This window comes from Rana temporaria, chromosome 1, assembly GCF_905171775.1.
Source record: "Rana temporaria chromosome 1, aRanTem1.1, whole genome shotgun sequence".
NCBI classification, from domain to species: Eukaryota; Metazoa; Chordata; class Amphibia; order Anura; family Ranidae; genus Rana; species Rana temporaria.
In genome coordinates, this window is record NC_053489.1 from 234,585,123 (window position 1) to 234,605,412 (window position 20,290).

Below are 20,290 nucleotides of genomic sequence, written 5' to 3' on the forward strand. Positions count from 1 at the left end.
ATGGTGAGCTCACTCACCTCTTGGCAGTCAGCACCTCTCACCCAGATGTATCTGAAGCTGCTGGACTTCAAATTTCCAGCCCCAATTTGTGGACAGACACAGAGGGGTAGGAGTGGGAGGAAGAGGTACAGATCGAGCCCTCTCTCCTATCTGTGTGTTTGGGGGGGTTGTTAGTGTTGGCTTTGGGCAGCATGAGGGTAGCAGCCACTCTCAGCTTAGACAACTGCAGCATTCAACCCTTCTCGGAAGCCATAGTCCAGTCTGAATAATGTGTCTGGGTTTCAGGCAGTCTGAACCCCAGACACGTCATTCTAATCCCGAACTGTCCGGGTGAACCCCGGACAGGTGGCAACCCTACGCATAGGACAGTGCCTACGAGAGACATGCGATGTGGGAACCCGTACAGGAATGGCGCTGAGTCCCGCATTACGTATGTGTGAGCCCAGGCTAAATGAACGTTTCTCAGGAAATAATGTTATATGAAATGTAATGCATCTCTGTAAACGCACAGGCGTGAACCTAGAGGTAAAAATAACGCGCTTTTCTGTTCGCTGTGGAAACACACTAGCTTGCGTTCCTCTTAGCCTTGATACACTGTTATAAAAGATGGACTATGCCTTGAAGAAATGTGAACACAGACTGAGGTGAGAAGGAACCATCCAGCTGACTGAACTCGGGTCACTTCCAAGGACAAAGCCTTCCCAGTCCTCCTGTCACCTGCACACAGCTCAGTCTCTACCTTTCCAGTAATGAGCAGAAACCCCCGTGTACACAATAGCACTTTGTTTTCCCTCTGTGTAATGTGTGAGGCGCCTGCTGTCCCTCCCTTTCTCTATTCCCTGGTGCTGCCGCCATCTGAGCAGCCTTTTCCCGGGCTAGAACGCGGGTTGAGCGGCGGGCATGGACAGCGCGGGTCAGGCGGGCTCCCTGGCTGGCCAACGGCTGCTCACAGCTGCTGAGGAATCAGTGAGGAGTGAGCAGGACTCGGGGCTCACACCAGCACGGAGCTCCTCACCGCCACCGCCGGCCTGTACACCACACCGGCCCGTACATTACACCGGCCCGTCCGCTCAACTTTCAAACCTGCACCGGGCAACTACAGCTCAGCGAGGGGTGTTCTTCACCAGGGAAGCCAATGTATCCCCAGTGAGGGGCGCACAAGGGACAAGAAGACCGGCCTCTATGACACCCCGGTGATTCTTCTTCGCTCTGAGGCAGTGAGCAGCAGCAGGTGGCCTAATTCTGACGCCCGCCCGTGTGATTTTTATTTTTCTACTTCACAAAGTGCCGTGTCTCAGCAATTAGCCGTGTGAATAAAGTACAGACATTGAAATACAAGCGTCTCCGTGTACTTGTACGACACGGCGTCCCCTGGGACCGAGCCCCTGACACTGGGACACTAATGCAGCCCGGGAGCTCCGTGCTAGTAGGAACCGGCCACAGCAAGGAAGACATGAAGACAGCGCTGCCCTGCTACTGACCCAAAGAGGGGGGAGAGCACTGCGCATGCGCCGAGCTGGACAGCTCCTGAGAGGGAAATTTAAAAACGGTTTGGGAGCAGATAGACATCTCATTACAAAGAAGAGAGCAGTACCCAGGGAAGCTGATCAGCAGCTGCACATCCCCTGCCTCCTTCACCCAACGACACAGCAGCCTGCCTTACCAGTCTTAGGTATTCATATATCACCTCCATAGGAATAAAACACTGCAGTGTTCAATGCAACATGGAAATAGCCATACCACTGCTTATATGTCATTATGTTATGTCATCCATCCATCTATAGATCATCTACATCTATCTATCTATCTATCTATCTATCTGTCTGTCTGTCTGTCTGTCTGTCTGTCTTAGCTATCCATCTTTATCATAACATGATTTTATATCTAACCATCCTTTTTATGTCCCCATTGAAGGAAATGATAGACAGTGACATCTCAGGAATGATGTCTGGAATTATCAGGACAACGGAACATACCCACCCTACAAACCAGGATTACAGGTACGGCCCATTATTATTTGATTTATTTATGTTATTACAGCTACTATACATAGCGCTGTCAATTTACGTAGCACTTTACATATACTGGTATATTATACATTCACGTCAGTCCTCAAGGAGCTTACAATCTAAGGTCCCTAATGCCTGGTACACACAATGAGATTATCAGACAAATGAGTGTCCGTTTTTATTTTTTTGCATGCTAATTTTTAGATCGAACCTGAAGAGTTTACAAAGTCAAATTTTAAAGTCATGAAAATTCTCATACAACAGAATACAAATTTGGAAGTGATGTAATGTGTTGTATGTAATGTATTTGTATTGCATTTTCAACGACAACTGTACTGATGTGGCAACAGTGGCATCATACGTTTTTTGTTTCGTGTATGTCCGATCGGATGAACTGTCATGATCGGCTCTCGAAAGCTCTGTACTAACGATCCGATTATCATACGATCGCTTTGAAATCGGTATTTTTCGTACGATTTTCTGATCATGTGTATGGGGCTTAACTCGCATTCATACATGCATACACATACTAGGGCCAATTTCTTTATTTACTGTAACCCAAGTATTACAGAGCCTGCCTGCTTACTCTAAAGAGCGTTAGCAAGGTATTATAGTATATTCACAAGAATGATTATTTTTTCCTCTTTGTCTAATTAAGATGTCCATATCAGTGATGTTTTGAGCACATTGGCTTTATGCTGACAGTTACCTAGTTATGTGTGTGATTTTTGCATGTACATTTTTTTTAGCATAAAAAAAAAAACATAATTTCAGAATAAACGGTACACTAATAATGCAGGGTAATATTCTTTAATTGTGTTTTTTTCTCCCTATTTTTAGAATTCAGAATTTTAAGTTGTTAATTGCAGATGCATTGTCAAAAATCTAAAATAAATTGATCTATTAATACAGTGCAGACAATTTAGGCAGCAGTTTGCATATATAGTACATTCGCACTAGGGCTTGCTCTCAAGGAGCTTACAATCTATGGCCCCTATCTCACATACTAGGGCCAATTTATACCTACAAAGCAGCATGTATGTAATATGATTTAGAGAGAAATTCATAAACAACACAAAACATCCATATCTGTCTATATTATAGGTGTATAAAATATTAGTTGGTTATTTGTATTGGTGTGTGTATATCTACCCTTATTGCATACAGCGGATTTGATTTCTTGTAGATGGCACAGACTGATTTTATTTTATAAAATATTAGTGTTGATGTAAAGCTTTTTCCCATGCCAGCAGAATCCAAATACAGATTGGCAGTACCAATAATTATCTTTCCAGTATGTGATCTTCACGCACTTTTTCAGTATGTCAAAAATGTCATCTTCTCTTCACAATCCTACAAATAAGCTGATTTCCGAATGTATAGGAAAACAGGGCATTGACTATAGGAACTAGTAAATTCTTACCTGTCATGCTACCTCATGTTTTGGCTAAATGAAACAAGAAATCTCATTTGTTTCTGTGTACAAGATGTTGTTACAGTTCAGCAAACACTATATCCAGTACATCAGAGCTGATTATAACTTTAGCATTGTCATATTAGGAGACAACTTGCATAGGAAAGCATATGTACAACAACAAAAAAAGAAAAGCATACAACAGGGCAAACAGTAGCTTCATTGAATTAAGTGTATACATTTAGCAGTGCTTCTAAAGTAGCATTTGTAACTGTGATTTTGTTGCAAAGTAAATAAATGGGTACATAAATGTCTATTTAGAATGATCTTAAATAAACAGATTTTATCAGGTCCAGGGTGGCAAAAATTCATAGAGAGAAAGCATAGAAACATAGAAGAGCGACGTCAGAAAAAAAGACTAAGTAGTCCATCGAGTAGTTGGCCTAATTTTTTTACACTTTGATATATATATATATATATATATATATATATATATATATATATATATATATATATATATATATATATAAATAGATAGATAGATATGTTATTCTTTTTTTTGTTTGTTTTCAACTTTTTTTAGCCTGAGTATAGTTTGTCCCAAGTATGATTGAATTCACTTACCGACTGACTTACTCACTGAGGGCCAGATCCACGAAGCAGTCACGCTGGCGTATCTATTGATACGCCGCGTAATTGCTAGTTTGCTCTGGCGTATCTTTGTTTTGTATCCACAAAACAAGATACGCCTGAAGCTGGGCTAGATCCGACTGGCGTACGTCCTAGTACGCCGTCGGATCTAGGGTGCATATTTACGCTGGCCGCTAGGTGGCGTTTCCGTCGATTTCCGCATTGAGTATGCAAATTAGCTAGATACGACGATCCATGAACATCCGTCCGGCGCATTTTTTTATGTCGTTTTCGTAAGGCTTTTTTCGGCGTATAGTTACCCCTGCTATATGAGGCGTACTCAATGTTAAGTATGGCCGTCGTTCCCGCGCCAAATTTTGAAAATTTTACGATGTTTGCGTAAGTCGTTCGCGAATAGGGCTTTGCGTGGAATGACATTCACGTCGTAAGCATTGGCTTGTTGCGGGTTAATTTCGAGCATGCGCACTGGGATACCCCCACGGACGGCGAATGCGCCGTTCAGAAAAAATGTAATTTGCGTCGGGTCAAGACGTATTAACATAAAACACGCCCCCATCTCACCCATTTGAATTGCATGCCCTTACGCCGACACAGATACACTACGCCGCCATAACTTACAGCGCAAATTCTTTGAGAATACGGGAAATACGCTGTAAGTTACGGCGGCGTAGTGTATCTGAGATACACTATACCGGACGTAAAGAAGCGCCGCGCTTCGTGGATCTGGCCCTGACTGTCTACCTCTACTACTTCAATAAATCAATACTTTCTCAGATTACTTTTGAACTTTCCAAGTGTTTGAGCAATACATTGTAAAATATATCCCAGAAAATATATTTATGTAGAATTTTTTATGTGGAATATGATGACTCTAACTTTGGGAAATTTCCCAGTGTGACTTTATAAATAGGCTGTAATATTCACTTCGCTTTTTATACATTGTTCGGTAATAGTGTCTTTCTTGCTTCGTTATTTTTTACAAAAAATTATACGGGTTCAATATCATTTGTAAGAACTCCCTCACTGCAATACAGTGTTTGTGGCACTCCCTGGTCACGATGCTTTACCAGTACAGTACAATTATACATTTAATGCGAAGTCATTTTAAGGATTTGTACTCAGCTATATTGTTGTCATTAACCTAAAGGCAATTGATGTGAAACATCAAACCTCTGGTCAAATTGAATTTATTCCACCATTTCTTATTTCTATAAAATTTGAACTTCCCTTGGTATTCCCATAGTAGTAAACAGTAGCACCGGTAGTAGGCCTCTCTCACATTTATATATGGCATGCTTTATAAGTAGAGGATGGGCAGATGCCAAATTAAGTACATTGTGATTTACATGTTTCTTTTGTCAGAAACTTTGTGGACATCAAGGTTTGCATTCATTTCATTTTTGCTAGTATTACTATTGCAGCTGTAAGCCATGTTTTTGATTAATTGTCTGCTTCCCAATAAAGGTTTTATAAATTAAAAATATTTTTTCTGACCAAAAATTTGACATAATTGTATTTCAGTGCCTAGTTATACTTGGCTTTGATTAACTGTATATTGTTTCTATGGCATGATTTCATCACGCAATAACATGTGTATGAGATGTAATTGTTTTTTTTTAATTGATTAAACGAATGTTATAATTCAATTTCCTTGTTGGCGCTCCCAACCAGCATCTGATTGGAGGAGAACCACTTGGCCTTCAGAAGAAAGATCAAAACCTATCTCTTCTGAGGGCCCAGGGAATGGTTACCAAGCACCCAGAGGCGATTCAGTTTGCATGTGTTGCGCTATATAAGTTTCTCACTCACTCACTCACTTGCTACCAATAAACTGGGGAAATGTAATGCCTAGTACACACAATTGTTTTTCCCATCTGGAAAACTGTTGTGTTTTCCTTTGGCCGGGAAAAACAGCCATGTGTATGCTCCTTAGCAGTTTTCCAGACAGGAAAACTGCGGTTTAAAAAATTAGAACATGTTCTCTTTTTTCCTGCCGCGAATCGTGGCAGTTTTTTTCCTGCAGTTTTCCTATGGGAAACACTGCAAGGGAGCATACACACGGCCGGTTTTCCCGACCAAAGTTCTCCTGGCAGTTTTCTTGTCGGGAAAACCGGCCGTGTGTACAGGGGAAAAGGGACCGAGCCGGTTCTCGGTTTTCCCGGTGGTCTTTTGACCGTCGGGAAAACCGATCGTGTGTACTAGGCATAAGGCTTACAAAGCTTAAGTAAACCTAAATGCTCACTATAACAAGTTCTAGTGTGTCAGATGATTATTGGCATCGGTGGAAGTTCAGTTTTAGTTTAGGGTATGATTTTTCTTTTTACAAAGTTCCGTTCTGAAGATGTTAGTATCATTACTAAGTCATCACATTCTGTTATTGGTTCAAGGCACAATATCTTTGTGGAATTCAGTGTCATTTAACTTTTGCTTTCAAAAGTTTTTATTGAAATTTTAACAGAATACAAAACCGACAGTAGGGGAAACGTAGAATTTTATATGAAAAAAAAAAAATGTTAGATAACATAAAGTCGTACAAGGATACATATCCCAGTCTGCAAAAGTTCAGGGGACAAAAACAGCATGAGGTCACACAGGGGTAGAATTTATACCTATAACCATACCATGCAATTAAATCACATTGCAAACAACCAACAAGATAACAAATGAACAGTCATTGGAAAGCTTAGTCTTGGCATTTAACTTTTATACAAAACAAATATAGTGGGTGGACACCAGAAAACTGGACCTGTTTTTAGTCTATTATAGGTCTTGGTGAACATACAATCAGTAGCTAGTGTCTCCTTCCCTTTAGTTTAAATCAGTCTTTATTAATATTTTCAACAAGTGAACAATAGATACATTTGTTGCAACACAACAGATGTTCCGACTGGAGCACACTGAACAGGAGAGATGAAACATAAGCAAGAGAGAGTCTCCTTCCCTTTGTACTGGCCATAGTTTGCTTGATATGATATTTTACGGCATTACAAAGAATGGTTTAAGAGAACATGATACCCAGTAGTTGGCCCTGTAGAACTTGGAATTGACTTTTTTGATATCTTGCCACTGCAGTTCCCAGGTAATATAAGAAGTCATCAACATATTGAACTTGCCATCAACCATGTTAAACTATGATAGTGGATTGAGGTGGGGTTGACTTTTAAAGTGAACATCATATCGTTTCATATGTTTGTTTTCATGCGTCTAATAAAAATATTAAAACGTGGCATATTTTAAACCTGCAATTAACTTTGGTTATATTGGTACTTTTGTCTGGCACGGCCCATTAGTATTTAGCGCTTAGTTTCTGGGTGGTTTGCATTGTATGCATGATATGGAAGAAACTGCATAGTATGGTGTTTTCTTCTCTGTAAACCTGTACCCACATTGTATTTCTTCTGCAGTAGTTGTGATTGTTCCTGAGAGAGTGGCGTAAATAATGGCAAGTTTTTTTCATGGGGCCTGACAGAGAAAAGAATAGAGCTGTCACTTTGTATGAGTGCTGTTTACACTTGCCCTGTCACCATAGCACATAACGGGGCCCGAACATCGCTGCGGGGTTGCCGTGCAGTCCCACATTACATGGCCAAGAGAATGGCTCCCAATTAAAAGAGAAGGACTGTGTGAATTTGCCACTGTGTGGAGATCTCTGGGAGAACATCTCTTGCAGCAGTCAAAGCATATTTAGGGAATGGTTACTCAAGCTTTAAATGATGTCACGGCAGTTTCTGTTAATAACTGCTGTAACAAGCACAACATATCTTATGCTCCATGAAAAGGGATCTGGTCTTTGTCCAGCTTCATAAACTTCAGTGGAAGAATGCACTGTGATGAAATGCTCGTTCATTCTTATTTACTGATTTAGTCAGAAGCCAGTTAATTACAATAGGTCTGAATGATAATTACGTTTGCATGTGTGTGCTAGTGTATAAGCAAATAGAAACAGACCCTTTAGCTGAGCATTTGAATTACTAATTATACAACTGTGAAAGAGCCTATTTGTAATCTCTGCAACGGGGTTCTCTGCTTTCATCTTTTGCTCATAATTTTTTCATTTCAAATTGACTTATCAGGTAAAGAATTTTACAAGATAGTTTTACTTGGGACTGAAACTTCAGCATGAATAGAATTAAAGCACTATTAAACCAAAACAAAAATGTATTAAATTGCATTTTACCAAAGAGGTGGCTGCAGTAGTTTCTTCTGTAACCGGTTAACTGGCATTTGTGTATAGGCCGGGTGGAACATTTCGTCTTTCAGGATGGACACAGCCAATGACTGATCACTGTACTGGGCCACTGCCAGTATCATGTGATCACTGTGACCAATCACAGCAGATCACATGACAATTGTAAACAATGGATGGCTTCCATTCATGGTGTACAGTTGTGTTGCTAGCTGTGATTGGTCACAATAATCACATGGTACAGACAGGACCAATCATAGGACATCTGTGCCATGTGATTATCTGTGGCCAATCACAGCTAATCACAACAATACACACTGAATAAATCAATTTCATTCAATAAAAATGGTTGCTGATAACAGTGATTTTTGCTGGTATAAGTAATCATAATGTGCTTAAAAAAATCCTGACCTCTTCCCCGGAGTGCTACAATGTTCCTATGGTAACATTGTATTGCTTTGGTCACAGTGTGTTAAAAAATGTGAAACAATGTAATAAAAAAACAAAGATTATTAATTATCACCACCACATCAGTTATATGATGACACTGTACTGCATTGGTGATCGTATTTAACATTTCTTCATGTTCCAAAATAAATGTAAAAAGAAGTTACAACTGCAAAACACCTTGGACTGTCTACTTTCCAAAAAGGGGTAATTTAGGGGATTTTTGTACTGTCCTGGCATTTTCAGGCCTCAAGAAATGATATAGACTGTCAGTACAAGATTGATCAATTTTCAGATATATACCATAGTTTATGGGCTCTATAACTTTGAACAGACTAAAAAAATAAACAACAATTTGTGTTATTTTCATCAAAGAAATGTAGCAGAATACAGTTTGGCCCAAATGTATGAAGAAAGATTATGTTATAACAGAAACAAAGAAAAACACCCTTTTTTTTACATTGTTATTCTTTCTTTCATTTATTTATTTAGCAAAAAATTTAAAACGCAGTGGTGATTAAATACAACCAAAGGATAGCTCAATATGTGTGAAAAAAATTAGTTTGGGTACAGTGTTGCATGACTGCGCAATTGTCATTCAAAGTGCAACAGCGCTGAAAGTTGAAATTGGCCTTGGCAGGAAGGGGGTAAAAGTGCTCAGTACTGAAGTGGTTAAGCTTTTTTTTCTTTATTTTCATCTGGTGATCTAGTCAGTAAGTCTTTTTTATTTTTCAACTCACTTTAAAGCAGAATTTCACCTACAAAGGGAAAACACGCAACAAGCAAAATCACATTAATTTAAATAGCATCTGTTCACGTCTGAGCGCTCTGTCACCTGAAGTGAAACACTTGAAGATCAAATAAGTACATGAGCTTCTTTTTAGGCTTACAGGCGTTTTACTGATTTTTAGATTGGTGACCGTTGGACCTCAAAATGCCTCTACAAAAATGCTGCAAAAACGCCCTACAAAATGCCTAAAACCGATACACTGCAGTCCTCCTTCACTTACCTCATCCTTCGATTTTGCTTTTAAATGTCCTTATTTCTTCTGAGAAATCCTCACTTCCTGTTCTTCTGTCTGTAACTACACACTGTAATGCGCCTCTTTTTACCTGGTGTGGAGTGTCGTGCTCGCCCCCTCCCTTGGACTACAGGAGAGTCAGGACGCTCTCTACGTTGCAGATAAAGAAAGGAGCTGTGCGTTAGTGGGCGTCCTGACTCTCCGGTAGTCCAAGGGAGGGGGCGAGCACGACACTCCACACCAGGGAGAAATCATTGCATTACTGTGTGGAGTTACAGACAGAAGAACAGGAAGTGAGGATTTCTCAGAAGAAATTAGAACACTTAAAAGCAAAATCGAAGCATGAGGTAAGTGAAGGAGGACTGCACTAAGGTAAAGGAAGCTATTTAGGGAAAAAAAAGTGTACCTTTTCAACCCCTTTAAGTGGAACTTTAGTCAGAAAATTAAGTCCTAATAGCTCACTTCGGGCTGGCTCCTTTTTCAGGTATAGCTATGTAAAATGTTAAAAAAAAGGTGCCTATAATGTTTAAAATCCAGTATTACACTGTCTCACCCTGCTCTACATGTGCTCAGTTGCTCTCTATTTTTTGACACTGACAGCCTAAAGATTTACTGTTGCTCAGGGGTTCTGGGCTTCACCAAAATGACATCCTCCAGCAAGAAGAAACAGGAACAACGGTGGAGGCAATTTACAGCACACACTCATTTTGGTAGCAAAATTATTAATGTGGAATGTATGTTCCTTGCTAAAGAACATTCTTTTTTATTAAGTTGTTATGGGTAAAGTTTTTTTTTTAGCAGGTCACACTGGCATGCATATTAATAAAAAAAAAAAAAAAAAAAACATTACAGATTCAATTTAACATCTCCAGTTCTCTATTGTAATAATTACTTGAGATAGTAAAAAAAAGAGGGTAGTCACTTGTCTCTATCACATGCAGTATTGTTGGCAAAAGCAAAGAAGGCTATGAGCCTGCTTTATCAATTGTCTCATAAAGTGAATGTCAGCCTTTTTAAAGTTTTACTGCCTAAGCTATGCCAAAAACCTTTAAATGTAAAAAAAAAAAATTGAATGTTTGCTGTGACTAAGATCTATTATGTTTCCCCTGTAGGCAGGTTGCTTCTGAGTTAGCTAGCCAGCTCAGCTGCCCAAGTCAGAAGTCAGGGAGGAGGGGGTTAATGTTTTACCGCCTTCTCTGGGTTAGTTTGCAGGCTTTTTGAGGTCCGTCCTCCCATACTGTATATTATAAAAGGAAAGGGGTCCGGGTCTCTATGGCATGGAAACTATTGAAGAAGAGGGTTGCTGGGACCTGTTTTCCACTCCAGGAACGCCAACTTGTGGGGACACCGTAATTATGGACACTACCACTCTGGATCTCCCAATTATGGATTTTACCCAAAATCACTACACCTGTGCAGGTACACTGGGACACCCACAGTTATGGTTAGTTAGGAGAAGGATGTTTCATTAAAGTTGTATCAGTAAAGTGCTTTGAGCCTAGTCTGAAGTCATTCAAAGGGTGCAGGTTGGGTTCTAGCATATTCCAAAGAACCTGGGACTGTAAAAGCACTATGGGGTATGTGTAGCATCACTACGGAAGGTTAACTCTGCAAAGGCAAGGACGAGGAGGTGGTTGCCATGGATAACTGAAGAGTGCTACAGAAACCGTTGTTTTGTGCGGTACCTGGTTAGGTGATAGATCCTCTGGTAATGAGAGGGTCGGTGCTCTGGCTCCCTCCCTAGCTTTCTGTCTCTTCCGGTCATCGGGAGAAGACTAGCTGTTCAAGGCCTGATCACGAGGTAAGGAAGAAAAGATTTAATGAGCCCACATGGGGCCCTCTAGTTGCTCAGCAGGACTCCATTGTGTTACTGGGAGTGAGGTAACAGAGGGCGCTGGACTGGTGGAGTGGGCACAGGCTTTGCACATCCCTCCTAATGCAAACATCTCAGTTACCATTGTGTAGAGACATGGGACAAAACATCTCTCAGAAGAACTCTATTATTGCACAAAAGTGGCTCATCTCTGAGTCCGGGACTGCCTTAGGCTGGCCATACAATATACAATTTTCTTGTCCAATTTTCCTTTAGATTTAACAAAACCATATAATATGAGGTCAAACCTAAACACTTTTAATGTGTATGCAATCAGGCAGGCCCTTGCACTACATAGTTGAAGGTAAATCTAAAGGAAATTGAACAAGAAAATTGTATAATGTATGGCCAGCTTAAATGTTTGATTTCTCACATGACCGCAGCCTCCACCTGGTAACGGGCATTGGCGAGCACGCCTTTGGGCAAGGTGTTACCCTATGTACATGGGCGAGGTAAACCTGGACCACACCTCACAATCTTTTGATGGCCATAGGGGGTTCTCCAGTTTTTCCAGTATAAGGGCCACATTATATATGTTAGAACATTCAGCAAATAGGTCCATAACTGGACTAGAGACAAATGGATGTAACAGTGGTAGCTATGCAAAAACACAAATCCAGTATTTTCAAAGTTTTAAAAGTAAAAGTTCTGCCTAAGTTCAGGTGCCTGCTGTTACCTTTTATTAACCTGAAAGCCCTCACCCGTGCAGTCATTATCGCTCTGAAACAGGGGATTTCATGTCTCTGGCATCAGAGCAGTTTTCGTGTAAGAGCCCATTTACACCAAGGTGATTAACTGAGGTCCATTATGTGGCGCTTTAACGTGCGTTGCATTAAGCATTCATTTAAATAGGCTGCCAAATGCACCACAATGGATCGAAAATCCTACCTACCTCACTTTTGGTATGTTAGGATGCCATTTAGTATATTGCAAAGGCATGGTGTGAATGGGCCCTCTGTAAACGTAATAGAAGGCACCTTGTGGTACCTGATTCAATGCTGGCCAAGATTCAAATATTTGAAAATATCTTTCAATCAAAAAACATTGTTTGATACAAAAAAAAGATTGATTTTTCTCCGACTGGATTGGATTTTCAACCAGGGCCACTCATTACTTAAAAAAATAAATAATAAGCCCATCTTTTTGTGCAAGAACTTCTGAAAGAAACATGTCAGTTTTTTTCATGCATTCAAGTTCATCCCAATAGAAGGCATGTTTTGATGGAAAATCCTTTTCTGTGCACTCCTTTAGGCGGGTTGCTGTTTGCATTTTCCAAGTGCATTTTGCGTTTTTCAATATACATATTTTTGATCCATTGAAGTTCATGGAACCAAAACCAGAAAAAAGTCCATGGCCCTTTCCATAAAATGTACACATGTGAACTACATCCATAGGGAACCATGTTTAATAAACTGTAGTGTGTTTCTGCAAAACTGAAAATACCTAGGTGTGAACCAGACCTTAATCCTGCTTTCACTTTATTAACTAACTGACTAACAGTCACCGCTCTCTGCTCAGTGCTGACCAAGAACTGAACGATCAGTCATGTGATCACTCGGTTCTCAGGCTTAGAGCCGGCGGGATTATAGATGTTTGTTTTTTTGTGAACCCCAAACTTCTCTTTTAGGCAGGATTCACACCTATGCATTTTTAGTGCTTTTTGCATTTTGCAGATTTGCACTACAGAACGTGTTCCATAGGAAACCATGTTAAATGGACTGCAGTGCAAATCTGCAGAATGCAAAAAGCACTAAAAATGCATAGATGTGAATCAGGCCTTAATGTCAAACCTGGTCATGGTTGGCCTAATGCAAAAATCTAAATGCTCAGTAAAAATATTGTAATTGTTCAGGCTTACTTTTAAAATGTTTATTTGTCCCTGAAGAAGCTGTACCTACTCTCTTAGTCTAATAGTTCAGCTTGTGTCGGCGGTCAGAGCCCATCTAAAGTCTGGGGGCCCATTTAAATCTATGCACTGTGTTGTGGTGCATTAACAAACACATGTTTACATGTGCTGCATTAAGGCAGCCCATTCATTTTATTAGACTGCCAAAGCACTAAAACAAGACATGATTTGGACAGGCACTATTTTGTGTAATAATTATACAATGCATTGTGATGTGCTGCAGGGCAAGTGCATTGGGGTGCATTGTATTAGTGCGGTGACAAAAAATTAAAAATTTCAAAAAACTCGCAATGCCTCTTAATAAATATCTTTGTATTGTCCTGACATTTTAGGGCTGTAAGAATTGAGATATGCCAACAGTATATCAGGATTGATCAATTTATGACCAATAGTTTGTGGACTCTATAACTTTCACACAGACTAAATAATATACACTGATTTTTTTTTTTCACCAAAGAAATGTAGCAGAATACATTTTGGATTAAAATTTATGAAGGATTCTTTTTTGCACAATTTTATAACAGAAATGAAGAAAAAAGTTTTTATTTTCAAAATTTTCGGTATCTTTCCGTTTATATAGCAATAAATGAAAAAACCCACTGGTGATCTAATGCCATGAAAAGAAAGCTCTAGCTGTCTCAACAGATGATAAAACATTTTGTTTGGGCACAGTGTTGCATTACTGAGTAATTGTCATTCAAAGTGTGACAGCATTGAAGTGTCCAGTTTTGAAGTGGTTAATGTTGGGATCCACCTAGATGCCTGATTGGCAGCTGGCTCAGCCTCTCAGCGTGCTGCTGTGAGCCTAAGCCAACTGCTTCTGCACCCTGCACAACCCGGTGCTCCAGTGAGTGCTGAAGGGGCAGAGCAGAGAGCTGGGGACTGACAATCATTGTAAAGGCTGATAATGTAAGCTGCTTGCTTTCTGGATTTTTTACCTCTGACTATTCTAAATAAATAGACTTGAGTGAGTGAGTGAGTGAGTGAGTAACTTGTATAGCGCAACAAATGCGAACTTAATCGCCTCAAGGAGCTTGACATCCAGAGTCGTACCGGTCCTTCAGAAGAGGTGGGTCTTTAGTTTTTTCCTAGAGGCCTGATGGTTTTCTTCCAAGTGGATGGTAGTGGGTAGTGCATTCCAGAGCTGTGGTCCTTGGACCGAAAATCTGCGTTCTCCCTTGCTGTGAAGGATCCAGGTCACAGATTGCATCTGTTTCAAGTGCCTTCACCCAGAGTTCCCCCCTTTAACCCAGGTGTGTCTACCAGAGTCCCCTCCTTTTACCCAGGTGTGCCAATCAGAGTCCCCTTGTTTCATCCAGGTGTTCCCATAAGAGCCTCTTCTTTCAATTTGATGCCCATAAGAGCCCCCTCCCCCTTTAATCCAATGTGTGCCTATAAGAGCCCCCCCCTTTCATCCAATGTGTACCCTGCAGTGTCCCCACTATCACCCAGAGGGTAGGCTATTCTGTAGTTCAGCAAATTATTACTATGCAGCTGGGTAGGGCTGACAACATGCCTTTTAATTTCAGGTTAGCAAAAGTACTGTGTTGTCAGGACATAAGAGGAAATTAGGAGCTGGGTGCAGTACAGTTTCTGCCAGGATCAACACATGTTTTCATTACATGCAGCATGAGGAATAAAGCGTGGGGAAATTTTGGATGTATTACACTGGTGTACAACATATGTTTTTTTTTTCCTGTTACATACACTTTAAAAACTGTTCCCAGTAAAAAAGCTTACCTTACAATTGTGCCCCTTTTCAGCATTGACCAATCAAGGCTGTCAATCAGTGCTCCGTCCCCAGCCTTCATCACCTCGGCCACTACATCTGGGACCCCATCATCCTTTTTAATCATTGGGAGATCTCTGATGTAACTCCTGCATATGTGCACAGCATTTAGTTTGTCCCCCTACACCCGGCTCTACACTCCATCTTACAAATGCCAGAAAGAGCCAGAATGTACACTGCACAGCACATGCCTAATGCAGTGTACACAGAAAATGAAAACCCACTAGAAGAGAGAAGAAGCAGTTTTTATTTTTTAAGTTTAGTTCCACTTTAAAAATGGTGTTAGTCAGAGTAAAACTGGCCATAGGTGGTTCCAAATTAAGCCAGTTCAGCAGGGAACAGACTAATTTGAGACCACATGTGGGCATCCCTGTTTGATAGATTGTTCGATCGACTTTTGTTGAACATAGAATGTTGCAGAACTTTTGTTGATCAATGGCTGCAGCCACTGATTAGTGTATTCTGACAGCAGAGAGTCCCTGCTGTCAGAATACAATGTCCCGGTAGGGGTGATTTCTCCATCAATCTTATTTGTGTGGATTGAGGAATCTTTTCCTTTTTTTTTTTCTTGAGTCCTCTAGCTGATAAAAAATAAAAATCTATGGCCAGCTTTGGTCTCTATTTGTTCTGGTGACCCGTCACTAGGACTAAAAGTAATGTAAAATTTAATATTTTGAGTTGCTTATCAGAATAAGAATAGTAGAAAAATCTTCCAATGCGTACACTGATTCAAATAACAACCAAAAGATTTACCTTATGTTGGAAAGATTTCCCCTCACTTTGTGTTGTGTCTAGTTGTGTCTATGTGACAAGAAGTAAATGAAAATCTTTTGAATGGGACACTAGTGTGAAAAACAAACTGACAAGGGTTTTTAACCATTACATACTCTAACATAGAAATAGTTTGGGCTCTAAATACGTTAAAGTCCATAAGATGTCCACCTAAGGCTACCCTGTCCACGCAATAGTTGCTGCACAATTTCACTACAGAAGGAACAGTGTTGTTAGTGGAAAAATAATGGATCTGTTGGCAGGATCAATAAGTAATAAAACTATGTTACATGGAAGACTCAGAAGGACAAAAACTATAATGCTAGTGAGAGACGGCATCATACATGTAATTTTTTTTTCTTCATTTTGGATAGTGTAAGGGAGGAAAATTAACCCCTGTTAGTGCCTGGGTACTGTGGTTGAAAAAGGCTGTTTTAATACATTGATCTAAAGTACACAGAGGGTTTAATTTGAAATGGTTGTGCAGACCCATTTTGTGGATTATTCTCATCCTTATTGGACATGGTACTAATCTGCTGAGGCAATAAAAGAAGCAGTGTGTTGGTGCTGAAGTATTGCCAGCTCTGTGAAAGCTTTGTGGTGCTTCCTCTAAGCCAGACTTGCCAAGTGGCTCTGGAGCTGTGAGCAAAAATCTATTATTTGTTAGCTTTATTGGTAGCAAGTATCCTATTTTGTCCTTTCTTCTCAAATCTACTCTCTTTTCGGTTGAGACTGCATGCACCAATGTTGTATTACTTGACTGCTTTGCTTGTTGAAGTTCAGCTCAACTTGGTGCAACTCAGAAACGTGTAGCTCCCACTGCTGTCCATCAAATCCTGTGATGACGGGGCAGGCCCGAGCCATGCCAACTTTGGTTATGGATGAATGTCATCCCAAGGTGTGTCGCATGTGTTATTGCAATATGGAATCGTGGGCAGAACCGCATCGATTCTTCCGACGATTCCAAATTGCCAAGTGCGAACGGGCTTTAGCTGGCACTTATTTTTACACATATATTCTGTATTGTACAGGTCGAGCATATGGAGTGCTCTGCAGCAAGATCCCGATTCCAGGATCTGAACAATTTAGCAACTGGGTTAAGTATTGAACCACAGTTGTCACTGACAGGCCAACCAAAGCCACTGGAAATTTGTGCTGCCCAATGTGCTGGATCACAGTCACGTCCAAAGTAGGTTGAGGTATTGAGTACTCATGTTGGACACCATGGGTTAAACAGGGTACCTTTTTAGTGGCTATGCATTTTAAAGTATTTTCAGACCTGGAAAAATGCATTGACAAGAAAAAAATACACTGTTTTCAATTGAACTCATTCACTCCAATCTGTTGCATTTGCAAAAAGTCATGAATACTGCATTTCAATGCCCTACCTGCATTTTTTCCACTCAAAACAAATGAATTTAGTCTTTTAACACACATGTATACTATTGACAAAACAATAGGATACATGGATGCACTTCTGGTGTGAACCCAGCCTACAGGCATGTAGTAGAGCTTATTTACCTTGACAAGTGCTCAGGCGTACAATGGAACAAATTCACCTATTCACCAATGTTTGGATATAGCATGTGTTTTATAGTTTGAGATCAAGCTTATACAACATTCATTTCTCCTAATCATATTTTTCTGATATACTGTACCAATACCAGTGTGTGACAGAATAGTACAGAGTACCCACCAAAATCTCTTAGGGTGCCCAGAGACGTGAGATGAGCACTGCATGATAAGTTGGATCTGGTGGCAATATTATATCTTTGGGGACTGAGCAGACAACCCCTACAAGAGCTCTTGGTGTAGAAATGTAAGAGGTTAAAAAATCTTGATTAATCACTTGTGTCTCATGGCACGGAAGATTTTTGCTTCTTCCCTCTCACTTTAATAGTATAGATTAAACAATTTGTTGACCCAAGTGTTTGTTTTGTCTGCATCCACAGCTATCTGGATGTTAAATTATGCCTGCAGTAACTTGGAACACTCATGGGCCTCCCATCCTTGAAATCATGTGCGAGAGTCCTTTTAAAGATTTTTTTTTTTTACAGTTTTAAAAATTATTATATCCTCAGCCCCACTCCCCACAGTTGTGTCCTCTGGCCCTTCACATCACTCCCCCCCCCCCCCCGTGTCCCACCCCCAAAAAAGTTCCCTCTGTCCCCTATCCAGCCCTTAACACAGTGTCCTTTTCCCCCTTTACAAACACACAACAATGAGTGGAGAGCAGGATGCAGCACAGTACTAGATGGAGGGTGGGAGCTACTGTAGTTAACTTTTCATATTGACAAGCTTGTGATTGTTTGCTACGATGGCCCGGCGTCCTAGCAAACAATCACCTGCTGTTGAACCTGAAAGCTTAACTGAGATAGCTCCCGCTTCTGCCCTCCTTTCAGTGCTGTGCTGCCTCCCGCTCTCTGCTCTGCAGTTAAGATGAGAGTGGTGGAGGCAGTGGAGGGGAAGGATCGGCAAAGCAGGCAATGTTCGTGATCTACCCATCAGCTGCCTACAGTTCATGGGTAGATCGCGATCAACGGGTTGCCAAGCCCCTCTCTAGAGGATCATATTATTATTCCTGATGATACCTAATTACCATGGACACTGTCGGACTGTAGGCCTCCCAAAGAATCATTGCCTCTATTGGTCACGGCAACCATACAGACGTGGGACTCCTACATAAACAAAGGGCTATTATCCCCCAGCCCAAGCCCCTTGACACCGTTAATTGGCAACTATGTACTCCTCCCGACCTTAACCCAGCCACACTTTTTGACAGTGACCATATCAAACTGGACACTTCTTCAACATGCTCTAGTTCAGAGTAAACTACCATGTGTCCCAGCTAGATGCTATCAATAGGTCTCATACAGACTTTGATAATTACTTCAACATCCTAACATCGACTGTTACTTAGGGAGTCTTTCCAAAAGTCTTCTCATTTTCTTGCTAAATGGGAAAAGGAACTTAACGTCTTTTCAGATGACAATGACTGGGACAAAATTCTGATATCACAAAACCTCTTTTTCCTCCAGAGCCCAAGAATGCAACTATAAAATCCTATCTAAGGGGTATCATTGTTCTACAATTTTATATCACATGAACCCTTCTATCTCCAACTTGTATTGGAGATGCCATTCTGCTTTTGGAACAATGACTCACATTTGGGAGACATGCCTAAGAATGACCCCTTTTTGGTTCAAAATCCTGCAAATAATTCACAAACTGGCAAGTGATAAGATACATAATACCCCTCAACGTACTCTACTCTACTTGATCTCTGGTTCATACAAACAAATCAAACCGCCGCAAGAACTATTATCTCTGAAAACAGGTGACAACCCACTACTCCTTTGTTAACAGATTTGGTGTGTGCACTAGATGCCAGCTGGAAAGAATGTGTGTGGCCTCATTTCATTCTATCTCTGAATTCATGACATAACTCATGAATGTCCTACAGATAGTGAGGTTCACTCATCTTAAGCAAGCCAGTATGGGTGGGTTGCAGGTGGTGTTTGGCTCTGATCTAGTTGCTAATCTTTGTCTTAAAAATTACATTTTTATTTTTTTCTTTCCCTCCCCCCCCTCTATTTTCCACATTGATCTTCTTCCCTTCTTCATTCCTCCTTCTTCCATGTTATATAACAATGGTGTTTTTTCCTTTCGACTTTCATCCTACTATTTTCTGCGTCTTGAGTTGTAACCCTCCCCACCTAATATAAATATGATTATAACCACATAGGGCAGGGGTAGGCAACCTCGGCCCTCCAGCTGTGGTAAAACTACAAGTCCCATGAGACATTCCAAGACCCTGACAAACACAGGCATGACTCCTAGAGGCAGAGGCATGATGGGACTTGTAGTTCCACCACAGCTGGAGAGTGCCAAGGTTGCCTACCCCTGACAAAGGGGATACCTGCTTCACTAGCAAACAAATACACAATTGTTTTTCTGCCCTCTCACAGCTGAGTAGGCCTAGCCTGTTGTTTATATACAGGTTACAGTTTGATTTCTGTGCTAGATACATGTAACTCTATGTAACATCTAGGATGCATACATTGTTATCCCCTCTTTTATGAGAAAATTATGCCCTGTGTTCATTGTTTCCTTTCATGTGTAGTTTACATTACTTTTATGTGAATAATTCATCGATGTCATTAATTTGTCTGATGAAAAACGTAATAAATTGAGTTGAAAACTAGATGATATTTGAATAACA

At 40.6% G+C, this 20,290-nt stretch overlaps 1 protein-coding gene across 1 annotated transcript in view; it reads left to right on the forward strand.

Moving 5' to 3' along the window:
* The first annotated feature begins 867 nt into the window (after nt 1-867).
* FOXN4 (forkhead box N4) overlaps nt 868-20,290 on the forward strand; it is a 37,035-nt gene continuing 17,612 nt past the window's right edge. Inside the window, exons 1-2 of the mRNA XM_040351852.1 lie at nt 868-1,672; nt 1,915-2,000. Coding sequence (XP_040207786.1) covers nt 1,918-2,000 — 83 coding nt within the window. The 5' untranslated portion in view covers nt 868-1,672; nt 1,915-1,917. The remainder of the gene's footprint in view (nt 1,673-1,914; nt 2,001-20,290) is intronic.